The sequence below is a fragment of the Lepidochelys kempii genome, chromosome 1 (genome assembly GCF_965140285.1).
Source record: "Lepidochelys kempii isolate rLepKem1 chromosome 1, rLepKem1.hap1, whole genome shotgun sequence".
Taxonomy (NCBI): domain Eukaryota; kingdom Metazoa; phylum Chordata; order Testudines; family Cheloniidae; genus Lepidochelys; species Lepidochelys kempii.
In genome coordinates this window covers 118699768-118723519 of record NC_136380.1, presented here as the reverse complement: position 1 = coordinate 118723519, position 23752 = coordinate 118699768, and the positions used below count along the sequence as shown (strand labels likewise).

The 23752-nt window shown below is 43.2% G+C and overlaps 1 protein-coding gene across 2 annotated transcripts in view; it reads left to right on the top strand.

Annotated features, from left to right (window-relative positions):
* Window positions 1-23752, top strand: part of NPAS2 (neuronal PAS domain protein 2) — a 203717-nt gene that overhangs the window by 134964 nt on the left and 45001 nt on the right. For both annotated transcript variants that reach the window (XM_073352007.2, XM_078853828.1), the window contains exons 8-10: window positions 18928-19046; window positions 21574-21656; window positions 23108-23214. In XM_073352007.2, coding sequence (XP_073208108.1) covers window positions 18928-19046; window positions 21574-21656; window positions 23108-23214 — 309 coding nt within the window. The remainder of the gene's footprint in view (window positions 1-18927; window positions 19047-21573; window positions 21657-23107; window positions 23215-23752) is intronic.

Genomic DNA, 23752 nt, shown 5'->3' with positions numbered 1-23752 from the left:
CTCTCCCTGTCAGTGCACTTCACTTCTAGATTGTGACCACAGTTATCCTGTTCTGGGTATCTGCTACCTTTGTCCGATGGTGACAGGCTTGGGAACAGTTTGATTACATTGACTAACACTAACAATGGATAAAATTAAGATCCCTAAGCTCACTTTCACTTCTGAAAATTTGACTCCTGGCAGGCTCCGTTGCTGAAAAAAACTACTGAACCTTCTCCTTCACCACCTCTCCAGGGAATTGTTGTTAAGTGTTGTAGCACTTCATGACAAAGCGTATGATATTGTAGGCTCCCAAGAAATCACAGCTGTGTTGTTAGATTTTCTCCTTTTGGGAAATGTGCCATTGCGGCCACTAAAGCATTTAGACCGGATCCTCTGAGGTGCCAAGCAAGCTCAACTCCCATTGACTTCAGGGGTGGTTGGGGTCACTGAGTATCTCAAAGGAGCAGATCTATGAATCCCAAACTGTTCAGTTTTGCATTCCATCCCCAGTAGCCTGTACTTATAGAATAAGAAGGGAAGAATTAAATTCAGCAAAAACCTTACAGTTTTAATATAGTATATTAATTAACCTTAATACAGTATATTCAGACTGAGGAGATAAGTTTTCAAGGGATGACGAATAATTTGTATGTAATGTGTTTTAACAAATAGGTTGCTATACAGCTATTCAGAGACAGAAAAGAAACACTTCTTTATTACTTCTTCTTCCCTTGCCCCGCAGAGTTTGCCTTAGATATTTTGTCTGAATTCCAAAGAGTAGTATTTCAGAAGTTGCTGTTATTGTTCCAAATGGGTTATCCTGTGCAAAAAATCCTCACTATGCTTTCCAAAAGCCACACACCACATTATGAAAAGCTTTCCTGCCCCATTTAACTTTCTGGTCTTGATCCATATGACTAAAACAGAAATGCACATACAGCATGGTAAAATGTATTTCTTTCTTAGTTTCATGTGATTTGTGGGTTTATTCATATAAAAACATAAAACTGCCTTTCTATTTTCTATGTTTATTCTCTTTACGGTGCTGAATTAAGTGAAATTTAGCAGAATGACATACACACAAACTGAGTCGTGTAGCTTTCTAGAACAGAAGCTTGATTTCAAGTGATGACCCATAAGGATATATTTCTTACTTGGAGAGTTTTTGATCAATTGATCTACAGAGATTCTCAATTTTTCTCCATTCATGATCCTAAAACTGCCCTCTATTTTCCTACCATGACACCATATACCAGCGCACAGACATAGCCCTTTAATAAGGGGAACTTGCTATTGTTCAGAAAAATAACTTCTAAAAATTCTGTCCCTGGAAAATTCTCCCCTAGTTTAGTGTGTTAAAAGGTTCTCTCTAAGGGCCTGGTCTGATGTCCATTAAAGTCAGTGGGGGTATCTTCATAGATGTCAATGGGCATTGACTCAGACAATTGCACCAAATGCACCAATTTATAGCTTTCATATGTTGGCAGGTATTGCTTTGTGCTTTAATTCATTTTTGTTCTTCCTCTTTCTTTTCCTTCTGACCTAGCTAAAATTTAAATCCAGGCAGGTTCCAGCATTAAAAAACACCAGAACTTTCCCCTTGACCTTTCATGGCCCCATTTTCTAAATCTCTCCCTCTGTTCTTCTCCCTTTCAACCTCTCATCTGTCTCAGACCCTTCTGGTTGATAGGTGGGGTTTTGCCTCTCTCTGTCTCCACGTGGTGAGGTTTCATCTCTCGGAATCTTTCTTTTTCTTCCATATGGTAGAGATGTGCGATTGGGAAAATGCCAACCACCTACTTCAAACTATGGGACCAGTGGTGGTTGCGAAGCAGGAGGGCACAGGTTGGAGAAAATAGGAGTGGCCCTACCTCCTCCAGAGTCTCTGGTGACCCGTTCATCAGCTGGAGGAGGAGGGGAGGTGATTGGTCTCTTACTTTCCCCTTTAACTGATTTAAAGCTTAGCCTGGGTCCTTAGGAGTCTGTTTTTCTTCTGTTTCAGCAGCCCTGCCTCACCTCCCCTTAACTGTGGGTTTGGAGCTGTGTTTAGAAGATGCTGTGGTTCTGACTGATTGCCTGTTTTAGGGAGTCAGCAAGGAATTTCTTAGTCCCATTGGGACCAAATTGGCAGAGGCCTGATGGGCTTTTTTGCCTTCCTCACAGCTTCCTGGAGGCAGAGTTAGGTTAAATAGGCACAGAATTTAGTAATTAGTTGTAATACTTGATAGGGTTGTTAGTTCGTCACAGGTTTCTAGGGTGGTTAAAAAGCTAAATGGGCCAGTTCCCAGAAGTAAAAGACCTAGGAATTTGCTGACGGGCCTTCTGCTCATGGGATAGTGGGTGCGTTGGTGTTTGTGGACCAAGGTCCCCCATTTAGTACCTTCTATTCCCATTACAGAGGTGTGGGCTTGTGTGTATGCGAAAGGATTCAGATGAGGAAGCTGAGTCATAGGGGTAGGCTGAGGAGAGTCTACCCCAAGTTATGGGTTGTATGATAGGAGCCCTGTAACCTCCACACTGGAACCACTTAAAATGCCTGGTATGTGAGAGAATGGGTGACAGGTGGGTAGCCCCCCACCCCATGCCAAGTTTAATAAAGTTGTGGCTACTTAAAATTCATCCAGTGTCTGTTCTCATTCACCGCCATCTGTGTCAAGGGGAGAACTGCAGCATTCTCTTCTTGATTTTGGTTGGCCTCTGAGTTGTTGGAGGGCCCAGCAGCTTCAGTGCCATTGAGTTTTTGGTGTGAACAGAAGTGTGCTGGGTTTCCTGCTGTGTTCCAGTGGGAGAGGGCTCAGTCAGGCAGGAGCGGTGCTCCCAAGATTCAGGCTCTAGTGCCTGGCAAAACTCTTTTCTGTTCCTTGGCAGGCTACCAAGCTGTTGCTTCTGTGGTACAGAGAGAGCTGTGTGTGATTACCAGATGGAAATGGTAGAATTATTATTAATAATAATACAGAAAAGGCAGAAGTGTTCAATACATATTTCTGTTCTGTATTTAGGAAGAAGATATGTGATGTAGTATCATATGATGGTGATAACACTCTTTCCATTCCACTAGTATCTTACAAGGATGGTAAACAGCTGCTGCGACAATGAGACATTTTTAAATAAGCAGGTCCAGATAACTTGCATCCAAGAGTTTTAAAAGAGCTGGCTGATTAGTTCGCTAGACAATTAATGTTGATTTTCAATAAGGCTTGAAGCACTGGGGAAGTTCCAGAAGACTTGAATAAAACTAATGTTGTGCCCATATTTAAAAGGGGCAAACAGGATGACCAAGGCCTGTCAGTATGACATTGATCTCAGGCAAAATAATGGAGTGGATGATACAGGACTCTATTAATAAAGAATTAAAGGAGAATAGAATAATTAATGCCAGTCAACATGAGTCAATGACCTGGAAGAAAACATAAAATCGTCACTGATAAAGTTTGCAAAGGATACAAAAATTGGGAGAGTGGTAAATAATGAAGAGGACAGGACACTGATTCAAAGTGATCTGGATTGCTTGGTAAACTGGGTGCAAGCACATATGTTTTTAATGGGGCTAAATGTAAATGAGTACATCTAGGAACAAACAATGTAGGCCATACAGGATGGGGGATTCTATCTTGGGAAGCAGTTACTCTGAAAGGAATTTGGGGATTATGCTGGATAATCAGCTGAACATGAGCTCCCAGTGCAAACGTGATCCTTCGATGCCTGCATAGGAGAATCTATGGAGTAGGAGTAGAGAGTTTATTTTACCTCTGTATTTGGCACTGGTGCAACTTCTGCTGGAATACTGTGTCCAGTTCTGGTGACATAATTCAAGAAGGTTTTTGATAAATCGTAGAGGGTTCAAAGAAGAGCCACAAGAATGATTAAAGAATTAGAAAACATGCCTTATAGTGATAGACTCAAGGAGCTCAATCTGTTTAGTTTAACAAAGAGAAGATTAGGGGGTGATATGAACACAGTTTATAAGTACCTACACAGGGGAACAAATATTTGATAAATTGTCTTGTCAGTGTGTCACGCAAAGGTATAACACGATCCAATGGCTGGAAGGTGAAGCTAGACAAATTCAGACTGGAAATAAGGTGTAAATTTTTAACAATGAGAGTAATTAACCATTGGAACAATTGCAAGGGTCATTGTGGATTCTTCATCACTGGCAATTTTAAAATCAAGATTGGATGTTTGTATAAAAGCTCTGCTCTAGGAATTATTTGGGGGGAAGTTCTGTGGCCTGTGTTACACAGGAGGTCAGACTAGATGATCACGATGGTCCCTTCTGGTCTTGATGATCACTTTAGATAAGCTATTACCAGCAGGACAGTGGGGTGTGAGGAGGTATTGTTTCATGGTCTCTGTGTGTATATAATGTCTTCTGCAGTTTCCACGGTATGCATCCGATGAAGTGAGCTGTAGCTCACGAAAGCTCATGCTCAAATAAATTGGTTAGTCTCTAAGGTGCCACAAGTACTCCTTTTCCTTCTGGTCTTGAAATCTGTGAATCTATGAAACAGTAGGCAGTGCTGTTTGGTTGGTGCTGTTCTCTCAGACCTGCATGAGCAGGAGTGTAAGGGAAACAACAGCTTCAGTGACCCACTCAGACTTCTCTATAGCTCACCATGGGGTTGAGACCTGCTGGTCTTATGATTAGTTATTCTTTTTTCCATTAAATAAATACCAGTTTTCCAGCCAATTTCCCTTTTTCTGCCAACCACACATTGGCACCTCAGCAGGGTGCGATGTCAGCACTCCTGGATAGAGGGGTACGAGGAGTGGGAGGGGAGAGACATTCCAAAGACTTGCATTGTGGTACTCTTCCACTGGCCCAAGAATCTGCCTTTGAAAGTTGTTCTTGAAGGAAAAAATAATGAAGCTAGGAATAGGAAAACAATTAGCCAAGTACACTGTGAAGGGAGAAGAAAAAATGAAGCTTAATTAGCAAAGATGATTCCTCGTGAATGCATGCAAGAATGTTTTTCCTTGTAGCATTTCACAGCAGTGAACATGTTTTTACGCATGGGGACTTGGTACAGGATGTTCTTCCTTTAGTAAAAGTCTCTGATTTTTTTTAGTTGTTTGATGCCGTTTCTGACCTAAGTTTTTAGCAACTTGTTTTGGCTCTTTCTGGGAAATATTCACTGAATGTACTCTGACCTCGTGTTTCTACTACATTAATATGAGTTTCCATTCAGCTTATTTCATGCAGGCTGTATCTGATCAGAATATGTAATTGTAAAGTTCTGATTCATGTAATGTCAGACACATTCATGATAGGAACAGTCAGTCTAACAAATCTTTCCCATGTTTCCTTTTCATTTAACCATCACTAAAGTTTGGAAGTTTCACTAGGTCCATGTTGCCTCACATACTCTTATGCAAAACTTTTTTTAATAAGTCACTAATTTTCTTTCATGTGACCTTCCCTGAAGAATCTGCTCATTAACCTCAAAGGTGCATTTATTATTTTTAATTATTTATATTACAATAGTGTGTAACACCCCAACTGAAATGAAAGCCCCATTGTGCTAAGTACTGTACAATCACACATCTCCTGATTCCCAGTCCAGTGCCATATACACTAGGTCATGCTGCCTCCCTAGGAGATATGTTTTGTCTTAGAGCAGCAAGTAAAGATGGACTTTAGTGATCTAATTCTGAAGGTTGAGAGTTTCGAAGCCAACTAGAGGTTTTACTCACACAACCCTCACTAATTTCAGTGGCATGTCTGGCTAAATCCCCTAGACAGCTCTGAAAGTCTCAGCCATGAGCTTTTTTTTTTTTTTTGTTACCTTGGAGATGCTACAGAGACCCTTCCATACCTTCCATATAATACAGTACAGACACCTTGCATGCAACAGGCTGATTGTTTGACAATTATTTTCACTTTTCAACGAGCCAGATCGTACACCCATGGCTCCACCCATGTAAGGGTCCTCCACTTGTTGAACATCCCTCCTACACTCAGAAGGAAGGCTCAAGACACTTTCCTAGCACCTTGTCTTCACCCCTGTGCCCAGATTGAGTGGAGGGGACTTTGTGAAGTCTGGAGTCCATGCAGCAAGAAGGGAGGGAGGCAGGACAGAGACATGATTATGGCTCAGTGGAAATTACCCAGAAAAGTTAATATAGCTAAAGGCACATATTCACTGTTCTACAGATTCGCTTACCCCAGGGCCTCAGGGGCTAGCCATAGCCAGAGGGGATCCCTGGCAGCATAGCTGTAATGGAGGTGGGCTGACAGAGAGGAAACGGGGTGCTGGGAGTCAGAACTGTAACACAGAAACACTAGGTTTGGAGGCAGGTTCCATGGCTTTGACCACAGAGAGCCAAACCCTGATCCCTGATGATGTGCTGTGAGGAAATCTCTGTGACAGTGTCTTCACTGCAGAGTTAATTTAGTTACAGTGGAGTCACCTCTTCTCAAATTAGCCTGAGCAGCACAGAGTGATTGTGTTGTCAGCTGACAAATTGCGCTAACGAGCTGTTGCCTGTCTCCTGTGACAGGCCAACCACTTCAAGTTAAAAACACTAACATGCTTGAGTTAAGCGTTTGTGTGTGTGGATGAGACTCGAGTTAGGGGCAACACTCGAGTGATAACTCAAGTTACTCTGCAGTGAAGACAAGCATGGTAAGGAAGTGCTTGTGAGTCCACTGTCTCTCCAGATTAGCTCTCTAAATGTTAACAGGCTTCAATGACAAAGGATTTTTATACTTTAGGATTTCCGGGAGCCAGCAGGGGAAGATAGCTGCTTAGGCTTGGAGCTCCTGCTTGACACCCCTCCCCACTTAAAATCTGCCAACATCCAGTATACTAAAGCTATGTTTTTTAATCTCTGGGTGGTTCATCCTGCTCTTTACATTATAATAGCAGATGGATGCATTTTTGGACCCCCCCCCGCATCCTTCCACCCCAACCCCTTCCCTTCCCCCTCCGCCACCATTGCAAAGAAACAGAGGCTCTTTGTCAGCCCTGTAAAGAGCAGCATAGCACCACCTGAGGATGAGGCCCTAATAGGTCTGGAGCAAGTCTATAAAATACTAAAACAGATATCTGAAGAGCAGATCCTGCTTAAGAAAATATCAGAAGCTCTCTCTGAAATTAAAGCCATCATTGTACTATACCAGATAGTTTGCAGGGGCTATCTTGCAGGACTGGGGAGGCAGAAACTGGAATCTCCACCTCAGAGGACAATATGGGCTCTGTTAGGATCACCACAGAGCAGCAACAAAGTCTGATCCACAAGCTACAAGATAGGATGAGTGATCTATGAAAATGTGGTCTACATGAAATACCATAAGGTGGGTGCACAACTGGTTGAAAGATGGTACTCAAAGAGTAGTTATCAATGGTTCACTGTCAAACTGGGAGAGTGTAGGTAGTGGGGTCCACACTAGTCAGTCCTACATCCAATACAATTCAATATTTTCATTCATGACTTGGATAATGGAGTGGAGAATGTGCTTATAACATTTGTAGATGAGACCAAGCTGGGAGGACAGGATTAGAATTCAAAATGACCTTGATAAATTGGAGAATTGGTCTGAATTCAACAGGAAGAACTTCAATAAAGACAAGTGCAAAGTACTTCACTTAGGAAGGAAAAATCAAATGCACAGATACAAAATGGGGAATAAGTGGCTAAATGGTAGTACTGCTGAAAAGGATCTGGGGGTTCTAGTGGATCACAAATTGAATATGAGTCAACAATGTGATGAAGTTGCAAAAAACTAACAATCTGTAATGTATTAGCAGGAACGTTTCATGTAAGACAGAGGAGGTGATTGTCCTGCTCCATGTGGCACTGATAGTACTCCAGGTGAGGCTCTCTGTCCACATCTGGGTGCCACACTTTAGGAAGGATGTGGGCAAATGGAGAGAGTCCAGAATAGAGCAACAAAAATGATAAAGGGTTCCGAAAACCTGACCGCTGAGGGAAGGTTAATAAAACTTGGCCTGTTCAGTTTTAAGAAAAGAATCTTGGGGGTGGACCTGACACCTTCCTTGGATACGTTAAGGGCTGTTACAAAGAGGACTGTGATCAGCTGTTCTCCATGTGCACTGAAGGTAGGATGAAAAGTAATTGGCTTAATCTGCAGCAAGGGAGATTTAGGTTAGATATTAGGAAAAACCTTTTAACTAGAAGGGTAATTAAACTCTGGAACAGACTTCCAAGCAAGGTTGTGGAATCACCATCATTGGAGGCTTTGTTGTCTTGCTGCCTTACTCACAGTGACCTTAAGAACATCATAAAGGTAATCTATGCAGTTTAAAATGTGGCTGGTAAAAATTGGCTTATATGCCCAGGGCTGAGGGCAATATTTCAATTCTGATGAGCCTTTAAATAGCCAGCCAGTGGAGGGCCATTCACTGTGATTTTGGATCTGTTTGGCTATAGGAGGTGTTGAGGGTGTTTCTTCTTGTTTCCCACCCCTCATGTTTTTCCATATATTTCCACATAGATACCTGTCCTGCAGGTCTTTGACTTCTAATGCACAGTTGCATATATCTTTCAGCCCACAAACCTTACTTAAAAATGTACTCAGGGATGTTCACCATTTTCACCTGCTTATCTCAGCCTTTTGCAGAGGTTAGGGGAGGTGCAGGAAATATTCATATATTTATGCATTCAACTTGGGGCAGAGGGGAAGTGTACATTTGGGCTGTTCCTCTCTAACCTCCTGATCTTTCTTTCCACTCTGACTCAGTGTGGTTTTCTCACACCCTTGTCCTCCTACCTCCTCTCAACTTTCTCTTACTCACTTACCACTCTATCCTCTCTTCTCTATCTAAACTCCTTATGAGTTCCCCTGGCTATGCCTTACCCTGGATTCCTCTCCCTGTCCCTACCCCTGGGTCTCCAGGGGCATAACATGAGATGCTTTCCCCCTGTGAGTACCTGTGGCTAACTTACATATGTTTCTTGGAACATAAAAGGAATTGGTAACCCTATAAAAAAAGGGGAAAAATTGTATCTCACTTTAGATCTAACATTCCTCTGGGTAACCCACCTCACTGAGTCAGAGGCTGAAAAGCTTTAAAAGGCTGGGTTGTTTAGTAATTAATTGGTGAGGTCCAGGGGTGTGTCATTCCTGTTCATTAAAAACTGAATACACAGATCTTGTCCACTTATAAAGACATGGAGGGTAGACTCCTAATTGTTAATGTTCATATCTCCAATGTTACATACACTCTATGCTGCCAGCAAAGAGGATTCCTCCTTTTACACTCAGTTATTTTCAAGATTAAATTACACCTCCCTAGAACATTTGATTCTAGTGGGTAACTTCAAGGAAGCGTTAGCCCTGCTTTTGGATAAATTGAGCTGATCCCGGCAATCCTAATCCTCTGCTAAGAAGACTATTGTTGCCCAGATGCAGGAATTGAGTTTAAAGGCCATATGGAGGCTGCAGCATCCTACAGGTAGAGACTACACCTTTTACTCATTTCCCCCCGATCCAACCAATCAATTATTTTTTAGTAATAAGTGGTTTTGTGAGCTCTGTAATTAACAATGAAATAAAACTGATTACGATCTGTGATCATGCACCTGTGGTATTGCAAGCTGTCTCCTCCTGAAAAACAAGGGACTACCAGAAGATGGGGGTAAAACTCCTCTTTACTACTTTATACACAATTTAAAAAGTGTGTGGGGAAAGAAAATAATTTTCTTTGAGATGAACAACCACCCTTTGGTCTAGTGAGCAACACTTTCAAGGCATACTTAAGGGGTAGGATAGTATCCTACTTCTCCCACATAAAGAGCCAAACAAGATGAGCTGAATTTAATGGAAATGCTCAAGGAGGCAGACCTCAACTATGCTGATTCACCCACTTTGGTTAAACTCTAAGAGGTGACCAATGTCAGATATGAAATGACTAAAATAACCTCAGCACAGTGTGAATTTGCTTTGGTTAGAATGAATCAGATGTACTGGGAATCTGGAAATAAAGCTGGGTAATTATTAGCACCTGGACTTACAGTAAAATCACTAAAAGCTATAATCAATTAAATTCACTCTAGTGATGGGCCAGAGTATCACTGATCATTAAAGTATTAATGAACAATTCTCCAAATTTTACCAGTGCTTGTATTTAGAGGAAGACCACCCCGTCAATGAGTTCTTTGAGGAATACACCCAAAATCTGCAACTCCCCCAACTAACAGAAGAACACTAAATTTGGCATGATTTCTTATTACATTCCTCTGAAATTATGGCTATGAAATTAGGTATGGCCCTGAGCCTAGATGGCTTTCCAGATGAATTTTATGGCCAGTTCAGACACCCTGGCTCCCAGACTGACCGAATTATATACAGAAGCTTTTGGGAGACTAACCTTGTCCCTCTCAGTGAATGAAGCCCTATCTCAGTCACCCTTAAAGTCTGAAAAAGATGCTCAGGAATGTGTTAGCTATCCTTAATCAACTCTGACATTAAAATATTGTCTAAAATCGTAGTTGGACAATCAGAAAAAAATAAAAAGGAACATAATACAGGTGGGTTTCATACAAAAGAGACATGAGTTAGACAACACTGGTCAGCTTATCGGTGTGCTGTTGTACTATCAAAACCCCTTGAAACCAATGGCAGTTGTGTCACTGGGTGTGGAAAAACCCTTCAGTAGGAGTAATTTGGAGATATTTGATCCTTATTCTACACAAATTTGGATTTGGTCCCTCTTTCATTTCCTGGATTAGACTTTTGTAGTCCCAGTTTTAGCTCCCATGTCATAACCAATAACTATATCTCCTTTTTGTTCAATCTCCACCATAATACTAGACAGAGCTGTCCCCTGCCCACCCCCACCTGCCTTTGATTTGGCCTTAGGGCTGCTGACAATACAAATAAGGGCACATCAGGGGATACAGGATATAAAAACAGGATCCCAGGAGACAAAAATAATCTTACATGCAGATGATATGCTTTTATTCATCACCAACCCCTCAGATCATCCCTAACATATTACAAATTATGGAATTGTTTGGGAAGATTGCAGGGTACAAAATTAATTGGCATAAGTTGGAAGCTCTCCCTGTCTCCCAAAGGGTGCATAATTATGCCCTTTTAGATCATATTTTTTTCCTGGCAGAAGGTGCAAATCAGGTACTTATGAGTCCTCTTTCCTAGGAACATAAAAGAAATAGTGAAAATTAATCTCAAGCCTTTTATCACACAGAAAGCTTTGGATTTACATAGATGGCTAGCCCTCCCTCTATCCCTTTTGGGCAGAGGTAATATATTAAAGATTAATGTCCTCCCGAGATGTCTATTTGTTCTTAGTTCTTTGCCAGTTTATAGTCCCCCAAATATATTTTTTCAGAATTAACAACCTTTTTAAGACCATATTGCGAGGTGTAGGCAACACGCCCAGAGTATCTTTTCGGGAAAAAAAAATACATCTACCTATTCAATCAAGAGCCTTTGGTCTGCCCAACGTTAGGTTTTATTATATATCCTCAATTTTGAGCTAAATACCACAATGGCTGATCCCTCAGCATGAGTCTGAGAAAAGGGACCTGATGTTGGGGGAGACCCGATAACAGTCTTCAAATATGTTAAGGGCTTTATAGAACAGATGGTCATCAATTGTTCTCCATGTCCACTGAAGGAAATAATGGGCTTAATCGGCAGCAAGGTTAGATATTAGGTTAGATATTAGGAAAAACTTGCTAACTATATGGATAGTTAAGTACTAGAATAGGCTTCCCAGGGAGGTTTTGGAATCCCCATCACTGGAGGTTTTTAAGAATAGCTTAGACAAACACCTGTCAGGGATGGTCTAGGCATACATGGTCCTGCCACAGTGCAGAGAACTGGACTCAGAGCTGTCCCTTGGGTAGGGTGAATTGGGGTGACCACTCTGGGCCCCACGCTTTGGGGGGGCCCTGCAGGCCAGTGCAGTTGGCCGGCACAGTAGGTCCTGGAAGAGATGAATCCATCACTTCCGCCCCGGACCCTGCACCCTCCCAGGGATGGCCCTGACTGGACTTGACATCCAGTTCTTGAGGTCCCTTCCAGCCCTACATTTCTATGACCCTCCCAGGCTCCGCATCCTGGCTGTGCAGGGGGAAGGAACTGTAACCCCACTACCACTAGAATGAGTCCTGAACTCAGATCTCTACCATTTCCATAAAGAGAAATCAGTTACAATTTTCGCTGCTAGGAAAGCCTGGTATCTGGTTGCTTTTAAATTTAAGTATCATCCCTTAGTACATTCAAAGACTTCGATTTGGAGTAACTCAAAAATTTGAATTGCCCATAGTCCTGTTCTGTGGCTTAACTGGATTTAAAAAAGGATCGTGAGCAGAAACAACATAATTGAATATGATTCCTTTATGCCCTTTCCTCGCCTTAGGGAGAAATTCCAACTGGGCCCAAAGAAGAAATGGCAATACCTGTAACTTAGACATGCTCTGCAACTCCAATTTGGGTCAGATGCCCTTACAACACTGCCCTTAGTCTTGGGGCTTTCTGAAACTGTTCTACTGCCGACCTAAGTCAGTGGCCAGTGTGTATTCCTATCCATCAGGCACAGTGGCAATCAGTAGTGACAATGTTAGAAGGAAATAGGAACAAGAACTTTCAATCTCCCTTACCAATATTCAATGGACTCAGATTTGTTCCAATATACATCACTGCTCCCTTGGAGTTAAGATTAATCCATCAGAAAATGATTTGGAGGATGGACTGTACTGTATATATACTTTTCAGACCCAGAGCAGTCAACCTGTGACAAATGCTGGCACTGCAATGCAGCAGCACTAGTTTACACCACACGTTGCCCTGCAATCCATCTTTTTTGGACAGAGGTAAATTATTTATTTGGGCCAATTTCTTTCTCTCTATCAAGATGGAACTGCAGGCTGACCATGCCATCCTCGGCCTAACCAAACTGTTCTGGAAACGGAAATCCTTAAAAAAACTTTGGTTGGAGAGCTCTGATTGTAGTGACGTGCCTAATTATACAACAATGAAAGTTCCAAGTGTACCAAACTATTGAAGAATGGTACCCTCACTTGGTGAGCTTGCCAGCAATGGAACAAATAACATTTTGCAGTAGAAATGGATATGAGCCTCATTTTTTTGGAAGTATTGGAATAATCACTTAATTAAATTGCCCAATGGATAACCCTGTTTTTGTGCACAGTGCTTCCTAGTCCCCTCCCATCTTTCCAACTCATCCCCTCTTCAGTTCCCTTCCCCCCCTTCTATCATTCCTCTCCTGCCCTCTTTTATTAACCTTTCAGGCATTTGCTTGATCATTTTCTCGCTCTCTACGCTCTTCCTCTTTCTCTTCCATTTCTCATTTTTTTCTGAAAGGGGATAACTCTGTGGATTAGTTTATGATTTTACTTTACACGGAATCCCAAACTGGGGCTGAACAACAACATGACCATGGTTACAAATGTCTTTAACCAGTCAAAGATTGTCTTTGTTATATTACTTTTTGCCTTTAATAATGAAGATGTTTGGCCGTTATCTTGTTGTAAAATCCCAATAATTGACTCTCTACTCCAGGTTAGATTCCTTTCTTCTCTTTGCTGTTTCTGTTATGTTTATCATCTGTGTTAAGATAAGCAATAAACAATAAATCACACACGCTCAAAATGTAAACAGCATAAACTAGAGGGTTACAGTTGTATAAGAAACAAATGGTCGAAAAATTCTAAATTAAAATAAAAAGTGTGGGTAGACCAGTTGGATGCTGTGTCATTCTCAGCTAGACAATGGAGCCTTTTTGTTTCATAAATATATTCCATTCATTTCACATGCAGTGATCTCTGTCCCCAAAGGTAGAAATATTTTTATCCATGGATTTTAGGGCTTGTATTTAAAAAAAAAAAAAAAAAAAAGTAACTTCTATTCCTGCTCCTGATTTTTAAACTCCATCAACAGCAGCTCTGCTCTTTCAATTGCAAAATCCCAAATTTGACAGATAAGTTTACTGTAGCAATTCTTATCCTTTCTGGATTACATTTTCCTTTTGGGAATATAATGCAGTCTTATATTTTGTAAATGCAAAATTTAGGACTGTGTTTTGCCTTTTTGTGCAAGCACAGAAGTCTCTCTGATGTAAGCTTGTTCATACCAAATAACCTAAAATGCTCCAGTGAAAATTCCTCAGCCCAACAGGTTTGCTGTTCTGTGTTCCCCAATGAGCAGGTGCTTCCCACAAGTTAATAGGCTTACTTACCAGTTTTTTAATTTATCGCACCTGCGTTTAGGAGACTTTGCTTAGGCCCTTTTGGCCTCTTAGGATCCATCCTGCATACATTTAACTATTAGAATTAAGGGTTACTACTAGGAATGGTCCTGTTGACTTCACATGTGACTGCTCATGGTATTGAGAAGTATGCCTGGAAGTAACTTTTTACAGTGCCCTTAATATGGGTGTGTATCATGCCATTGATTTTTAAACAGAACTCCCTTCTGAGATTCACAGAGTGCTGCAAAATACTCAGTGGCATGATAAAGCCCATGTAGAGCAATGCAAATTGCTGCTTATGCAGGTTCCTCCTATTTTCCTGCAGTTCATACTCCTTTTCCATTTCCCTCCACCTCTTTTATTAAGTCCCACAGAAGCCCTCCTATATGCATACAAATGCAGCAGCAGAATTGGAATACAAATTCTTAGGAAGTCCTAAGAGGACCAGCAAATACATACATGCCTTGCTTATGTAAGGAGAATATTTCCCTTAATTTTTATGTTAATAAATCCAGTCAATTATGCCCTTAAGGCTCAGGTAGAGGATGTTTCATGTCTAGAGATTTTTTTTTTAATTATACAGATGTTGACAGCTGTACCACTTTTTTAAATGTGGAATTTTTCTTCTCCTTTGTACTTTTTGGCTCAGTACATAAATGGATCCACAATGGTCTGAACTGATTAATCACACATATGAATTCTCTACAGACTACTTATTTTTCTGTTTCTCACTGTTATTCTTGTTATCAGCTATGTATTGGGATATTGTGACTTGACAATAGCTTGCATTGGGTTCAAAAAGCAGGTGTAATAAATTGGCTTAATACATAAGCCAGTGAAGAGAAGTCCATTAAAAAAAGCCAGTACAGCAGATACCCAACATAAAAACTGCTAGCGAACTACCCATATATACTAATATACAAATTGGCTGAAAGGCAGCCTTTCATAGAATCATAGAATCATACAATATCAGGGTTGGAAGGGACCCCTGAAGGTCATCTAGTCCAACCCCCTGCTCGAAGCAGGACCAATTCCCAGTTAAATCATCCCAGCCAGGGCTTTGTCAAGCCTGACCTTAAAAACCTCTAAGGAAGGAGATTCTACCAACTCCCTAGGTAACGCATTCCAGTGTTTCACCACCCTCTTAGTGAAAAAGTTTTTCCTAATATCCAATCTAAACCTCCCCCACTGCAACTTGAGACCATTACTCCTCGTTCTGTCATCTGCTACCATTGAGAACAGTCTAGAGCCATCCTCTTTGGAACCCCCTTTCAGGTAGTTGAAAGCAGCTATCAAATCCCCCCTCGTTCTTCTCTTCTGCAGGCTAAACAATCCCAGCTCCCTCAGCCTCTCCTCATAAGTCATGTGTTCTAGACCCCTAATCATTTTTGTTGCCCTTCGCTGGACTCTGGGGCCCAAAACTGGACACAGTACTCCAGATGAGGCCTCACCAATGTCGAATAGAGGGGAACGATCACGTCCCTCGATCTGCTCGCTATGCCCCTACTTATACATCCCAAAATGCCATTGGCCTTCTTGGCAACAAGGGCACACTGCTGACTCATATCCAGCTTCTCGTCCACTGTCACCCTTAGGTCCTTTTCCGCAGAACTGCTGCCTAGCCATTCGGTCCCTAGTCTGTAGCTGTGCATTGGATTCTTCCATCCTAAGTGCAGGACTCTGCACTTATCCTTATTGAACCTCATCAGATTTCTTTTGGCCCAATCCTCCAATTTGTCTAGGTCCTTCTGTATCCTATCCCTCCCCTCCAGCGTATCTACCACTCCTCCCAGTTTAGTATCATCCGCAAATTTGCTGAGAGTGCAATCCACACCATCCTCCAGATCATTTATGAAGATATTGAACAAAACCGGCCCCAGGACCGACCCTTGGGGCACTCCACTTGATACCGGCTGCCAACTAGACATGGAGCCATTGATCACTACCCGTTGAGCCCGACAATCTAGCCAGCTTTCTACCCACCTTATGGTGCATTCATCCAGCCCATACTTCCTTAACTTGCTGACAAGAATACTGTGGGACACCGTGTCAAAAGCTTTGCTAAAGTCAAGAAACAATACATCAAAGGGCATGTTTGCCTCTGTTGTGTGGTACAGAAAGGAGCCAGTGTAGGAATGCATGGCCGTCTCTCCCTGTCAATCGCAGAGGAAGGCCACATCTCCTCACCATCACACATTTAGAATGGTAATCTGTAAAAGGGGAGAAATTAGATGTCTCTAGAGCTCAGGCCCTCTGGCCTGGGCCTAGCAGTTAACGGTCATCAGGGCTCAAGCCCTCAAGCAGGGCAACGAACCCAAACAGTATAAGGGCCCCTCAGGCAGGACAGAGTAGTATATAGTCCAGGAGCCAGGCCCTTCAGCAGGGCCAGGCATCAGAAGTCTAAGGCTTCAGCCCTCAGGCAAGGCAGGGCAATACAGGGTCTAGTGTCCTAGCTCTGGCAGACCATAGACTAACATTGGCCTAAGGTGGGGAGGCTGCTGTCCCAGGGGTGAGGTGGCAGGGGCATGGGGGGACCCAGACCCACCCAACTCCACCAGGAACTAGCCCAGGGTCCTAGGAGTGGCAGATTATTCCACCACTGGGTCAACAGGGAATCCACCCACAACACAGTGACCTGGATTCAGGCAGCAACACAGCTGGACTAGAGTAAGTTGTCGCTAGGTTACTTTCTACTATCCCCTCAGGGTGTACCTGGATCCTGGGAGAACCCTCTGTCTCCCCAGGATACACCACCAGTGGCAGTTCAAGCAGCTCCTCAGCATCAGGCATGTCTGGCAGCTCTGGTGAGTCCTCGGGACAGCAGAGGTCTTCCGCAGGCTCCTGCTCTAGCAGCAGGTTGGAAGCATCTATCTCCCTCAGTGGCTCCAGCCCAGCGGAGCTGCAGGGCCTGCCTTTTGTACTTCCTGTTTCTGTTCCGCCCCACTTCTTCTAGCGGGGCGAGCATGGCCTTTCTGCTTCTGCCCATCAGGTGTGTGTGTGGCCATCCCTCCCTGTCAATCTCCAAGGGAGGCCATGCCTCCTTGCTACAGCCAGATTGTGAGAAACTTGAGAAAATAGGGTCCAGGGCCACAGATAGAGGAGAGAAAGCTCTGTGGTAGCATCCCCCCACCTGCAATTGCTACGCAGGTTGAACTCTCTTTGTCAAGGGCTGTGGTCAGCTGGAGAGTGCAGGAGTCAGGAAATAGCTCCTCACCATGCAGGTTCTCCCAGGACTGTTCCAGTACTCACTTGAAGTCTGGTGCATTGACTTCAGAGGTAGCAGGACTGTGATCTCCAAGCAGCATAAGTTGGGGTGTAATTTTCTTTACTACAAGTGCTCTGAAGAGGAGGAGTTCATCCTCTGTGACACTAACGTACATTGGGATCACAGGCAAGCTAGAGGCAAGATGACAACTTTGCAAACCATTGCTGAAAATGAGGGCCTGAGGGGCATGCAGGTACCAGTAAACCCTGAACATGACACGAGACCTGTGGAATCATGAAAGACACAGTTATCAGTCCATCATAAAAAATTGTGGCTAAAACCCTTCCTCTTCAGCCCCTCTCCTAGTCTACTGTGCCAAGAGAGAATGGGGCAGGAACTCTCAAAAGATGCCCAACTTTGAAGACTAGCACTATATACTAAAGCCTGCTAGATTCTGCTTTTCTTTTGCTTAAAATAATTATAATTTTCAAACCTCAGTGCTATTGGGAGGAAGGGACTGGGGAGGATTGGTAAGGATAAAGGAGAGGATTAGGGTGAACAGGGAGGCTGGAGAGGGCCCAGGGATGGGGGGCAGGTTGGGATGGATTGAAGGGAACGCTGGGGCCCTTGGGCTCAGGGAGAGAGTGTGGGTAGACTTGGGAGAGATTGAGGATGAAGTGGGGGCTGAGGGTCCCCACGGATCCAGGGAGGGGGTGGGGGGTTTGGTAAGGACAAGGGGGTTATGGTAGATGGTGCAGCTGAGGAGGGCCCAGGGCTGGGGAGGCTGGCTGGAATGGATTGAAGGGGATGTTGGGGGGGCCTATGGCTAAGGGGGAGGGTTAGGGTGAACTGGGGGTGGGAGGTGGGCTGGAGAGGGCCCAGGGATGGGGGCAGTTTGGAATGGACTGAATGGGATGCTGGGGGACCTATGGCTGAGGGAGAGAGTGTGGGAGGACTGGGGAGGAGTTGGGGATTGAGGGGGCTGAAGAATCCCCACAGATGCAGGGAGGGATTGGGGAGGATGGGCAGGGATGAAAGAGAGGGTTAGGATGGATGAGGGGGCTGCAATTGGGGTTATACATTTTAATATCTGAAGAAATATGCCTGCTAACTCCATGAAAGCCTCAGTGATATTGGTTTAAATGTTTTGCCACCAGTGACTTGAATAACACCCTTCAACCTCTAACAACACTTCTTTCATCTGCTGCCTACAAGTAATGCAATAAGATCGCTGAAATATACATTGTTTTTGTGAATGGTGAAAAGGAGCAACTGGATGTGTAGGGTTTCTTTCCAGAAAGCTGTTGTATATACCACTAGAAGGTTTGTCCCTACCTTTTATAAACATACTTCTTACTTTGCGTTAAGCTCTCATGTCTTCTTGCCTAACATGACTGATTTCGATTCAAATATATGCATATAAGCTTTAAAAGGTTTTGAGACACTCTTCTGAGTAAGATTTGTTATTAGTGCTTTTCAAATCTGTAAAATATTCAGTCAGGGCAAATCTGCTAATTTTGCTTTTTCCCTTCCCAGTGCCTAATTCCGCTTGTAACTGCTTTGGTGGTGCTGTTCCACAGGCTTATGGAACATCACTAGGAAAACACGTCTGTTTTGTTGCTACTGTTCGACTGGCAACACCTCAGTTTATAAAGGTAAGTGCATGTAATGGAGTACATTAGTCTTAGAGGTACTATATATTCTTTCAATCGCTGTACATGCAAAATTCCAAATTTTACTAACAGAGTTGGTCAGAATACAGAGACTTCACAATCATGAATCAAAATCCAATATGTATACAACGAGTAGGGTTATTGATCTGTTGCAGGGTTGATGGAAATGGTGTTGGAAATGGTGATATATCTGTTTCTTTATACTGGGAAATGCAATCAGGGGATATCACTTGGGTGCTAGGATGCCTAGTGTAGCATTCCTTAGCTGTATTTTCCCAACACTGGGATGGAGTGAGTAGAGATGCTGAAACCATGCCCTCAGTTGGCTAAAGAGGTGCATTAAAATGACCCTTCCCACTCTTCTCCCATCATGACACTAGGGAATTCAGTTTTGCGGGACAGTGCATTCAGCCCAGCACCTGCCCCTGCTGTAATTTAGTTGGCAAATGTAAGCCACTGCGTTGGCTGTCCTATCCTCTGAGGTTAAGAAATCTAATTGAGACAAATCCCCTTTGACAGCATTGGTCGCTCAGCCTCACTCCAATACTGCACAGGGATTTTTAAAGGTATTCTTGACAGATTCACAGCCCTGATTGTACAGTCGCCTCTGGAAAAGCAAGAATACTTCTCATAAACCTCAATAGTAGTATTCCTACTAATAGTACTCTGAATTTCCTTTCCTTTGTTTAGTTAAAACTCAACATTAATGTTGCATTAACATAAACTGCCTATGACAATAGGCGGCTGTGTGTTGTAAGTGACCTGGACACGGCTCTGGGAGCCAGGAACTGCCGAATACAAATCTTTGCTCCTTAATTTACTTGCTAGGACCAGGGACAAGTCATTTAACCTTTGTTTCTCAATTTCCCACTCTACAATACTTACCTTTCTGATTTTCTGAACAAAGCGATGCCTGGCAAAGCGATGCCTGGCACACTCTCTCTCTCTGTTTGTCTGTAACATGATAACGTTTAAATGCCACATCTGATCAGTGGGAGTGGGCACAAAGGCGGAGAATGGGAGCACACAGACATGGGAGACATCCCCCACCCTGGCATGGGGTGTGTGGATTGCAAGGAAGGAGATGGGAGGGTGGACACAGGGAACTTGTGGGGTTGAATGGAAGAATGCAAGGAGGCCCTAGTGCATTCAGGGAGGTCTGCCTGGAGATGCAACAAAGTGTGCAACCCTCTATTATTATTATTATTATTATTATTATTATTGCCATCATCCCTCTGCGTCATGGATTTTATTTTTTCACAAAGAGGCCCCAATCCTACCTAGCATAATATGTTTACTAATTATTATTATCACTTGCTCCTATGGGGGTTGAGAGGCTTAATGAATTAGGGCCAGGTTGTTCCTGACTCTGGCATGAATGCATGTAGGAGTGGGACATGAGAACAAGGTGAAAGGAACCTACCTCTTTATGCCCCTGTACAAAGGCTGGGGAGAGTTTCAGTCCTTGCACTCAGGACACCCAAGGTAGCATGGTCCAGTGGTTAGCATGTGGGTGTGGGACTTAGGATACCCAGATGCAGTTCCCTGTTCTGCCACAGATTTCCCGTGTCACCTTGCACAAGTCATATACTCTCTCTTTTCCTTCAGCTCCTTAGCTGAAAAATGGGCATAATAGTACTTCCCTATCCCACAGGGATGCTGTGAGGATGAATGTATTAAAGGATTGCACAGTGCTCAGATACAGTGGTAATATAGGAGGCCACCTGCGTACCTCGGATTGAGCCACAGAGGTGTGCTGTTCCTTCATAGGTGGGGCCATAATCGCATGCCATCACATGGGCCAGTGGTATTGAACGTCTGCAGGAGGAGAGAGCACATATTCAAGGGTGCAACAGCAGCTAAGGGCTCCTGGAGCCAAAGTACCTGCTAAAAGCACAATGCTTCTTAGGGTGTGTCTGCACTGCAGTTAGGCACCTGTGGCTGGCCCATGCCAACTGACTCGGTCTCATGGGGATCGGGCTACGGGGCTGTTTAATTGCAGTGTAGATGTTCGGATGCAAGGTGGGAGGGTTCCAGAGCTTGGGCTGCAGCCCGAGCCTGAATGTCTACACTACTATTAAACAGCCCTTCAGGCTAAGCCCCTTAGCCCAAGTCAGCTGGCATGGGCCAGCTGCGGGTCTCTAATTGCAGTGCAGACATGCCTTCTGAGTTCCTGCCTGGGTTGTGCACTGTCCTCTACTGTGGGCTCTTACAGTGCAACAGTTGTGCTCTTGAGATCTGTAGAGTATTTTAAAAACATAACATCCTATATACTGTAAGAAATAACAATGATTATTAACTTGGCATGTATTGTAGAGTATTCTTTTCTTACTCTATGCGATAATGTTAGTATCAGTTTGTATTAACATTAGATTTCTATTCAACATTACCAGTTGACATCTGTACTTTCTATTTGATTATATTCCTCATACCTGCTGTGTTTTCCTATTTAACAAGAAGCAGATGAAGCCGAGAGATAAAGTTAACAAAGATCTTCTTCCCAATGCAGGAAATGTGCATAGTTGAAGAACCTTTAGAGGAATTCACTTCAAGACATAGTCTGGAATGGAAATTTTTATTTCTGGATCACAGGTTTGTGAGCAGAAAAACATACTTGGTTTTGTTTGTACCTGTTTACTGCTATTTTCATTAGCCAGATTCTGTCAAATAATATTATGCTTCACATCAAAATAGTTTGAAGAGCCTGGTTATCAGCACTATTATGACTAAAATTGCTACACAAGCTGATGTTTGATTTCACTGATTCTGGAGCTGGATGATTTTGTCTGCATTTATTTTTTCATCAATCTTTTTTACACAAATACTGTGTGTTTAAAAAAAAAAATTTCCTGAAAGTATTTTGATTAGCCAATCCTTACCTGTATTAAAATGTCAGTAGGCTATGAGCTCTAACCACAACAATTTCTAATTATTATACGGCTAATTGGCTAATCCAGAAATCAGAGGTAATAAATCCAGAAAAGTCAGGAGGATAGATTTTTTTTGTGTGTAACCTGTGCATTTTAGAAAAATGTGCCATGAAAATATTTCTTTCCAAATTCAGCCATGTGTGCAACTCCAATTGGGCCAGTTGCTGAGGATCATGGAGGGCAGCTCTGTGCTGGTTTGACCAGTCTTGGGGCAGTCGGGCTGGCAAGGTTAGAGGTGTGAATTGGCTGCTCAGACACTCCATGTTCAGGCCCTGCAGAGGCCCACAATGAAAAGAAGCTTATTCAAGTTATCTCCCTGTCTATTCCTCCAGTCTCAGTGGTACTCTTTGCTATGCAGGAGCCATAGAGGCTGCTGTTGCCTAGAACAGTTGTGGTTCTAGTGAAGTCACTTGCCCCAGGGGAGAAACAGGGAAAGGCCTGAGAATGGGCCGGGGGGAGACGGGGGGAATGCTCCTCGAAGCAAGTTCTTGAGAGGATATTGGGCGTTCCTGGGGCGCTCAGTTCCCAGTTACCTTTTTCCTGCAAGGGAGATCTCTGTCTTACAAGTCTATGACCTCTCTGGCTGGCTGGCAACTTTGTTCAAGAGCTGCTAGCTAGCTCTGGTGTTGGGTGGGGAGAGATGTTGCTCAGCTCTTTTGCTATCTCTGGGTGTAACTCAATCAAGGAGACTCTGCCTTCCCGCAACAGGAACATCAGGGTGAGACCATGTTACTCCTGTCACCATTCCTTGGTGACACCACTGCCATATAAGGCAGTTGGATGGGGGCTGAAGTCACCAGGCAGTGCCTTGAGGGGAAAGGAATTGCTATAGAGCAGTGTCATGGTTGCTCTCCAGTGGGACCTCCCATCTCAGGATGCCCGTGCCACTCTGCAGGTGTGGAACCCAGTCGGGAAGCTGAACTACAGCTGAGCTCCCTGCCCAAAGAGCAGAGAAGTCAGGATTTGGCCCATTTATTTCAGTGGGAGTTACGTATGTGTAAGTGAGAGCAGAATTTGGCCCAACTGACACTCTGAATTTCCTATTTAACATAGAAAGAGTTGCTGTGTGTTTCATTGTTTTGATTAAATAATTTGTACTGTGCCCATATGCAGAGCACCGCCTATTATAGGATACTTGCCTTTTGAAGTGCTGGGAACTTCTGGCTATGATTATTACCACATTGATGACCTAGAACTCTTAGCAAGGTGCCATGAACACTGTAAGTATTGCATAGTGTAAGCTCACATGAATTAATTGGCATGCTTGTTCTCAGTAAAATGCAGCTTCCGTTAAGATAGGTGTAAACTTGGTGGCCCAGGTTCTTACCTCTGGCACACTGCTATAAACCTATGAACTGACTTTAGTGGACTTGTTTCAGATTGAGTGTTCTTTAGCACTTAGAAGGCCAAATCCTGCTTTTGTTATTCACACAAGTAGTGCCAATGACAAGCAGTCAGGCGGACTCATTGCATGAGTGATGCAATCAGGATTTGAGCTACATTCTGTTATTCTAGTAAACTCACACAGTCTTGGAGAAGGTCACAGCTTTGTAAACCTTCTGCAGATTGTTATCCCTGGTGTTGTTCAATATATATTTAAAATCAGGGATTATTTAAATGTACTCTATTAGGATTTTTAAAAAACACCATTTGCTAAGTGAAGAAATATAAAAATCAAGCAATCTTATTCAAATATTGCTTATAGCATTGATGGTAATTCTCAGTCTTATTACCCTGCTATGGTGTGAACGCCTGCAG